This window comes from Chelonoidis abingdonii, chromosome 9, assembly GCF_003597395.2.
Source record: "Chelonoidis abingdonii isolate Lonesome George chromosome 9, CheloAbing_2.0, whole genome shotgun sequence".
In the NCBI taxonomy this organism is placed as follows: Eukaryota; Metazoa; Chordata; order Testudines; family Testudinidae; genus Chelonoidis; species Chelonoidis abingdonii.
Window position 1 is genome coordinate 85,975,216 of NC_133777.1, and position 8,197 is coordinate 85,983,412.

Sequence of the window (8,197 nt, forward strand, 5' to 3'; positions counted from 1 at the left end):
GTCCCCTGCCAGGCCTGACACCCCCCAGGGGTTTGGGAGCCAGCCGGTGGCTGCTCAGGAGTCCCCTGCCGGGCCTGACACCCCCCAGGGGTTTGGGAGCCAGCCGGTGGCTGCTCAGGGGTCCCCTGCCGGGCCTGACACCCCCCAGGGGTTTGGGAGCCAGCCGGTGGCTGTCCAGGCCTGACACCCCCCAGGGGTTCGGGAGCCGGCTGGTGGCTGCCCAGAGTCCAGTGCTGCAGCCCTTCTAGGCCCCCTCACGTCCCAGTGCCCACCCGTGCCCGGTACACACGTGTGCTGCACACTCTCTATTGTCAGCTCATTCAGCTGCAGCTCGTCGGCCTCCAGGTTCTCGCTCTCCTCCAGCAGACTCTCGTCAAAGGTCACCCTGGGCGGGATCTTGCTCACACACCTAGGGGGACAGTGCTCTGAGCACGCCTGCAACCAGCCTCCGGCCTGGCTGCGCACACAGGCCTGGGGCAGGAACGGGGAATCCCTGCTGCTTTTCTGCGCCCTGCCCTGCCAGTGTCCATCCCCGGGAGGGCAGGGCTGTGACAAAGGGGGAATTGTCCGGCATGTCTATGAATCCAGTGTGTGCCAGTTCCCTCCCCACCCCTTTGCAGTGCTGCCCAGCGGGGCAAATGTGTTACATTTGCTCTTGGGGGCAGCGCAGGCCATGAGGGGAAGGTGTGGCTGGCTGGCTGGGCCAGGGCTGGAACCCGCTGAAAGCAACCCCGCGGCAGTGCAGAATCCCAGAGAGATCAAGACCTAGCAAACCACCCCAGCAGCAGGAGGTCCGCCCGCAGCAGGGAGGGCCCAGCTCGAGAGCAGGGGCCTGAGCTGGGACAGGCAGGGCACAGGGTGGGCTCTGGGGAAGTGGCTGCTCTCCCCTAGCACTAAGGAGCCCAGGAGCACCAGAGCCCCATGGGAGTTTCTGCAGCCTGGCCGGGGCATTGTGCTGGGATGACCAGAATGGATGGTGCTTCAACCTTGGCTTCCCTGTGCTGTCCTGAGGCCTTCCAGCACACCACGAGCCCTGCAACTCCTGGCTGGATGAATCATAGAATCACAGACTATCAGGGTTGGAAGGGGCCTCAGGAGGTACCTAGTCCAACCCCCTGCTCAAAGCAGGACCAATCCCAACTAAATCATTCCCAGCCAGGGCTTTGTCAAGCCTGACCTTAAAACCTTAAGGAAGAGATCCCACCACCTCCCTAGGGAACCCCATTCAGTGCTTCACCACCCTCCTAGTGGGAAACAAGCTTTCCTAATATCCAACCTAAACCTCCCCCCCCATGCACCTTGAGACCATTGCGTCCTTGTTCTGTCATCAGATACCACTGAGAACAGTCTAGATCCATCCTCTTTAACCCCCTTCCAGGTAGTTGAAAGCAGCTATCAAATCCTCCCTCATTCTTCTCTTCTGCAGACTAAACAATCCCAGTTCCCTCAGCCTCTCCTCATGAGTCATGTGCTCCAGCCCCCTAATCATTTTTGTTGTCCTCCGCTGGACTTTTTCCAATTTTTCCACATCTTTCTTGTAGTGTGGCGCCCAAAACTGGACACAGTACTCCAGGTGAGGCCTTGCCAATGTCAAATAGAAGGGAATGATCACGTCCCTCAATCTACTGGCAATGCCCCTACTTATACAGCCCAAAATGCCTTTGGCCTTTGTGGCAACAAGGGCACACTGCTGACTCATATCCAGCTTCTCATCCACTGTAACCCCTAGGTCCTTTCCTGCAGAACTGCTGCCTAGCCACTCGGTCCCTAGTCTGTAGCAGTGCATGAGATTGCCTCGATCCCTGGCAACCGCCCCAGACTCTGTTCCATGGGACTCACAAGGGGAAGCAGGAAGCTGGAGCCCAGGAGGCAGGGAGGCTGTGGGCCCCACCAGAAGGCAGAGCGAGGCCCTTGGGAGTGGTTCCTCCAGGCGGCTGTTCAGAAGTGGGGCATAGCACCGAGCCTGGGGGTGGGGGGTCGGGGGTGGCGGCAGGATCTGTACCTCTGCTGCTGGAGAAAGCTGTCGTATTCTGTTGCGGGGTCGATCGCCTGAATGGCATGAGCGATTTCCTGGTGCACGGAGCCCACCTCCTCCTGAACCAGACTGCTGACCTCAGCGTACTCCTGCAGAATTTCCTTCCTGTGGGGCACAGGCACCAGGGCTCTGACCCCAGCCAAAGCCCCCAGCCAGGCCTGCCACTGACAATGCCGGGAGCCCTCTCCCCCAGTGGTCTGTGCCTATTGGGAGGGTGAGCCCCCGGGGGCACCTGCACATGGAGCCCTGAACCTGACTCCCCAAGTCTCACCCTGTCAGCCCCAGAAACACGCATGATCCCCCCACGACTGAATGCAGCTGCAGTGGGAGCTCATGGACTGAGCGTGTTCATGTGCACTTGGCAGCTGCGGTGCTCTCTGTGCCCTCCACTCTGCCTGAACCCCTGGCACTGTGGCTGCAGAGCCAAGGGCAGCATCCCTGCCACACATATCGAGGGACAACGGCATCTTACCAGGGCTTCCTGCACCCAGCCACCCTTCTGGGCCCTGCACGCCCTCTGCCCTGCACCGGGCACCCCTCTGGGCCCTGTCCGCCCCCTCCGCCCTGCACCAGACACCCCCTGGGCCCTGCCCGTCCTGCACCAAGCACCCCCCTGGGCCCTTCCTGCCCCCTCCGCCCTGCACCGGGCACCCCCCTGGCCCCTGCCCACCCCCTCTGCCCTGCACTGGGCACCTCCCTGGGCCCTGCCCACCCCCTCCGCCCTGCACTGGGCACCCCCCTGGGCTCTGCCTGTCCCCTCCGCCCTGCACCAGGCACCCCCTGGGCCCTGCCACCCTCCACTGGGCACCTCCCGGAGCCCGCTTCAGCTGGGACCACATCTCTGGGGACTGAGACCCCAGTCCCTCTACCCACATCACCTCCTAAATCCCCCCTTCACATGCAGCTCTCCCCACTTCACCCAGGGGCCCCACCCCACAAGTCCACCTCACTTGTGCCCCTTCCCCCATCGCTCAGGAACCGCCACAAGCCCCCCCTAACTCCCGCTAACTTGTGCCCCTGACCGCGCCACTCCTGGAGGGTTGAGACTAAAATGCAGCAGTGTGCCGCCCCCGGCTGCCCTGCGCTTCAGGCTCTTGGGGCCCCAGGCCCCTCCCAACGCAGCCCACTGAGCCCAGGGCAGATTTAGAAGGGCGAGCTCAGTGACCCCCTAGCTCGAAGGGCGAATGGGGGGCGTTGGTTTTGGGGTGAGTAGTGGGATGGCATGGGTGTGGAGCGGCGGGGGTTGGGCTGGCCCAGGCAACAGGGGTGCGGTTATTGCCAGCTGGTGGCGGGTGGAGGTTCGGGGATGCAGTGAGTGGGGCTGGGGATTGCCATGTTGGGGTATAGGGATGCGCGGCAGCGGGGTTTATTGGGCTGCTGGCAGTGGGGTTGGGTATGCCGGCGGTGGGGTGGGATGCTGGGCTGGGGCTGGGGATATGCCAGCAGCAGGGGGTGTGCGTATTCAGTGGTGGCGGCAGGGGTAGTGGGAGGCCGGTCAGGCGGTGGCTGCTGGGCTTGTCGGCAGTGGGTCTTTGGGGATTGCCGCTGGTGGGTGCTGGGTATCCCAGCAGGCAGGTTGGGATTGCTGGCCAGTGGGCGTGAGTATCCAGATGGCCCGGCGGATGGGGATTGGTCGGCAGTGGGCGGTATGGGATTGCTGGCCAGTGGGAGTTGGGATGCGGCAGCGGGGGCTGGGTACTGTCAGCGTGGAGCTCGGTATGCCATCATGGGGGTTGGGGATGCCTAGTGAATGGGTCTGGGTATCCCAACAGTGAGGTTGGGGGATGCCGATTTGTTGTGGGATGGGATGTCGGCAGCAGGGGATGGGGATGGCCAGTGTGGTAGAGGGCTGGGATGCCGAGCGCCAGACAGCAGGGTGGGTTATTGCCAGCTGTAGCAGGGGGATGGGTATCAGCACAAGGGTGTGTTATCCCGTAGTGGGACTGGGGAGTGCCGCGTGGGGCGGGTATCCGGCGGCGGGGTTAGGGGATGCCAACGTGGGGCTGTTAGTAGCAGGCGGGGGTTGGGATGGGGCATCGTATGGGGGCTGGGTCCCGGCAGCGAGTATGGGGAGCCGATGTGGGGGTGGGTATCGCCGCAGTGGGGGTTGGACCAGCGGTGGGGCTGGGGGAAATGTGAGCCGTCGTTGGGGCTGGTATCATGGCGGCGGGGGTGGCGATGGCGATGGGGGGCGGTATCCAGCAGTGGGGGGGGGGCCGGGGGGACGGATAGTTTGCGGCGGGGCTGGGGAGCGTCATTGGGGCGGAGCGCACAGGAGGGATCCGGGTGTGGCAGGGGGAGGTGGGTATCCAGCAGCGGGGTGTGGTGTAGCTGGTACGGGTGGGGAGCCGGTGAGGTGGGGGGCGGGGATACCAGCAGCAGGGGTGGTTAACCCGGTGGCAGCGTAGCTGAGAGCCAGCCGGGCAGGGGTGATAAGCGCAGCAGTGGTGGCAGGGTTTGGGTATGCCAGCAAGGGGGATGGGTATACCACAGCAGGGTGAATATCCCGGCAAGCAGGGAATGGGAGCGGGGCGGGGGCGGGGTAGCCCGTGGGGGCTGGGATGCAGCGGCAGGGCGGGGAGTGGCGTCGGGCTGGGGATGCCAGCAGGGGGGGGGGATGCGGCGCCAGGTGGAGCGTGGGGGGGGGGTATTTGGACAGCTATGGGGGACCGGCGGCAGGGCTGGGTATTGCAGCGTGGCTGTGAGCCAGCAGGGGGGGACAGCAGTGGCAGGCGTAGTGGCAGCGGGAGCGGATCCGGCGGCGGCGTGGGGATGCCAGTGGGATAGTGGGGATACCACAGGTGGGGATGCTGGGAGAGGGGGCGGATATGTGGCAGCGGGGGGGGGGCGAAGCCAGCGCAGCGTGGATTCCAGCGGGGGGGATCTGGGGGATGGGCTGGCGAGGGGTGGACCGGGGGGGGGCGCCGGCGCCAGCGCAGCGGGAAGTGGACTGGAGCCGTCCCACGGTGTCGCGGAACCGTTTAAATTTAGAAAACCCTTCTAGAAGGGTTGCCCGCGAGGACAACGGTGCAAAAGGACTTTAAATTTAACAAGCCGGAGCAGGCCCTGCCCTCCCGCCTGGCCCCAAGCCACCGCACTCCACCTGCCTCCTCCCTGACACCCCCACTCTGAGCTGGGCATCCTAGGAGGGTCCCCACTGGGGATGCTGGGGGAGGGGGCTGGGGGTGCTGGGAGAGGGGTTGGGTATGCCGGTGGGGGGTGAGGGTTCCAGCAGCAGGGGTGGCAGTGGTGAGCTGGAGCCGGTTCCCACCGGTTCGCGGGAACCGGTTGTTAAATTTAGAAACCCTTCTAGAACTGGTTGTCCCGCGAGGGACAACTGGTTCGAAAAGGACTTTCAAATTTAACAAAAGCCTGAGCAGCTCCCTGCCCTTCCCCCGGCCCCAGCTCACCTCACTCCACCTCTGCCTCCTCCCCTGAACACTCCCCAGCTTCTCCTCCCCTTCCCTGGCTTCCTGTGAATCAGCTGTTCGGGTGGGAAGCCTGGGAGGGATGAGAAGGAAGCAGCAGCTCCCTGCAGCTGAGCTGGGGCAGGGGGGTGGGAATGCCAGCGGCGGGGGTGGGGATGCCGGCGGGGGAGGAGGGAATCCCGGCGTGGGGGTTGGGGATGCCCGGAGCTCTTACAGGACGAGCGCCATCTCCTGGTGCAGGCCATGCAGGGAGTGGTGCAGGGCGGGCAGCGCCTGCTGGAAGTACAGCGTACGGTGCAGCTCGGCGGCCTTGATGGCCAGCACGTACTGGTTGTGCAGGGCGTAGAGCTTCCACTGGCTCCGCACGTACTTGTCCTTGGCCTTGTCCCGGTCCTTATCTGGGCGGAGAGCGGCAGCTGGGGAAATCCTGGGAAAGGCGCCCCAGCCTAATTCCCTGTGGCCCTGCCAGCGGGAAGGGCGTGCTACCGTAGCCAGGTGTCCAGTTTTTGACTGGAACTCCTGGTTGAAAAGGAACCCTGGCCGTCAGGCTGTTAAAAGTCCGGTCTGCGGCCCGGCAGGGGCCCGAGTCTAAGGCAGGCTCCCTGCCTGCTGTAGTTCCGTGTGGTTCCCGGAAGCAGCTGCCAGGTCCCTGAGGTCCCTACGTGCTGGGGCAATCAGGGCGGAGGCTCTGTGCACTGCCTCTGCCCTGAGCGCCGGCTCCACAGCTCCCATTGGCCGGGAACTGCAACCAATGGGAGCTGCAGGGGGTGGTGCCTGCAGGTGCAAAGGCAGCATGCACCGTGCTGAACTGCCTGGCCGCCCATGTGCCTTGAGGCACCCCAACCCCCCGCATGCACCCCAACCCCCGGACCAGCGTGGAGTCCCCTTCCGCATCCCAAACCCCTCATTCCCGGCCTCACCCCCAGCCGGAGCGTTCACTCCCCACTTCCCCAGTCCAGTGAAAGTGAGTGACGGTTGGGGAGAGTGTGCAACAGAAGGGCGGGGGGGGGGATGGAGCAAGGGGGGCGCCTCGGAGAAAGGGCAGGGCAGGGGCAGGCACAGGGCAGGGGTGTTTGGTTTTGTGTGATTAGAAAGTTGGCTACTCTAGGGAGCGCAGCCCAGGGACTGGCCAGCAAGGTCTCGGATCAACACACCAGGCAGGGTTGGGAAGGTGTGAGGAAGTGGGATTCTCCCTTGTTATGGTGAATGTGAGTCTTACTGTTTTGCGTGAATGCCATGTGCACCTCAGTTTCCCTGTATATTGCACCAGTGTCTAGGTGGTGGGAATATGCATGTGACCTTTGTGGGGGTCGCTCCAGCTGCCTGCAGGGATGCTGTGCCCGCCCCTTGGTAACCTGAGACCCAGGAGGGGGATGTGACCAGGTGACTGGCCCGGGAAGGGAAGCGAGACAAAGGCCAGAGGAGGAGAAACAGGCAGGGCAGAGGCCAGGCAGCTGGAAGCGTCAGTCAGCTGGCTTGGGGTGCAGGGGGCTCTCCTCCCCACAACATGGGCTTGGCTGAAAGTCACTGATTTCAGTGCTAACGAGCTCTGCCCTACGCTGTGTTCCTGTTGACTAACAAACCTTCCATTTTACGCTGGCTGAGAGTCACCTCTGACTGTGAAGTGGTGGTGCAGGACCCTGTGGCTGCCCCAGGACCCTGCCTCTGCGGACTTGCTGTGGGAAGCACACAGTGGGGCAGGGGATGCTGAATGCTCCAAGGTCAAACCCAGGAAGGTCGAAGCTGTGGAAGCTTCTTGCCCTGGAGCCAGTCTGCTCCCAGAGAGTCCTGTGGCACCTTCTAGACTAACAGACGTATTGGAGCATGAGCTTTTGTGGGTGAATACCCACTTCGTCAGATGCATTTGTCGGGTGCATTCACCACCAAAGCTCATGCTCCAATACGTCTGTTACTCTATAAGGTGCCACAGGACTCTCTGCTGTTTTACAGATCCAGACTAACACAGCTATCCCTCTGATGCTGTGCTCACAGAGAGGAGGCTCCCGCAGGGTCCTGGCTGGCTGCGTAGGGGGCAGTTCCAGAGCATCACCCGGAGATTCTGTGACAGAAGGGCCTTGCTGGCAGCTGGAGCCAGGGGGTGGCAGAGCTACAGGGAGCTTGGGGATCAGGCCTGGCCTCAGGCAGAGCAGCCCCATTGCTGGCATCCCGAGCATGCTCGGTGCCCCCCTCAGTGCCACTCACCCCAGCTCAGGCTGGGAGCAGTGTGGGGCAGGGGTGAGGCAGGGCACCCACCTTTGCTGGCCTCCTGGAACTTGCGCTTGGCCTGGGCACTGTCCCGGGCCAGGATCCGGTACTGTGACTTCAGCTTCTCCAGCTCTTGCTGGCTCGTCTGTGAATGACACAAGCACTTGGTGTGAGGGGCATAACCTCATATGCCTCACTGCAGGGGCTGGGCAAAGCCCCAAGGGAGGTGCCTGGGGGGCAGGACAGAGACCAGAGGGATTATTGGGGGGTTGGGCAGAGGCCAGGGCAATGCAGGGGATGGGCAGAGCTGGGGGAGGCCATGGGGGGAGGCAGATCCAGGGGATGCTGTGGGGGTGCAGGCAGAAGCCGGTGGAGATAGTGGGGGGGGAGCAGGCAGAGTTTGAGGGAAGCTATGCGGGGCGGCAAAGTCATGGAAGTCCACGGGGGGAGGGGGGGGCAGGCAGAGCCAGGGAGGCTGTAGGGGGTGGCCAGAGGTGGGGGAGGCCATGGGGGGAGGCAGATCCAGGGG

At 63.6% G+C, this 8,197-nt stretch overlaps 1 protein-coding gene across 1 annotated transcript in view; it reads right to left on the reverse strand.

The window, feature by feature from the left end:
• LOC116833061 (tyrosine-protein kinase Fes/Fps-like) overlaps positions 1-8,197 on the reverse strand; it is a 20,058-nt gene that overhangs the window by 4,789 nt on the left and 7,072 nt on the right. The window contains exons 4-7 of the mRNA XM_032794277.2: positions 7,717-7,813; positions 5,678-5,861; positions 2,003-2,140; positions 259-409 (exon numbers count right to left, since the gene is read on the reverse strand). Coding sequence (XP_032650168.2) covers positions 259-409; positions 2,003-2,140; positions 5,678-5,861; positions 7,717-7,813 — 570 coding nt within the window. The remainder of the gene's footprint in view (positions 1-258; positions 410-2,002; positions 2,141-5,677; positions 5,862-7,716; positions 7,814-8,197) is intronic.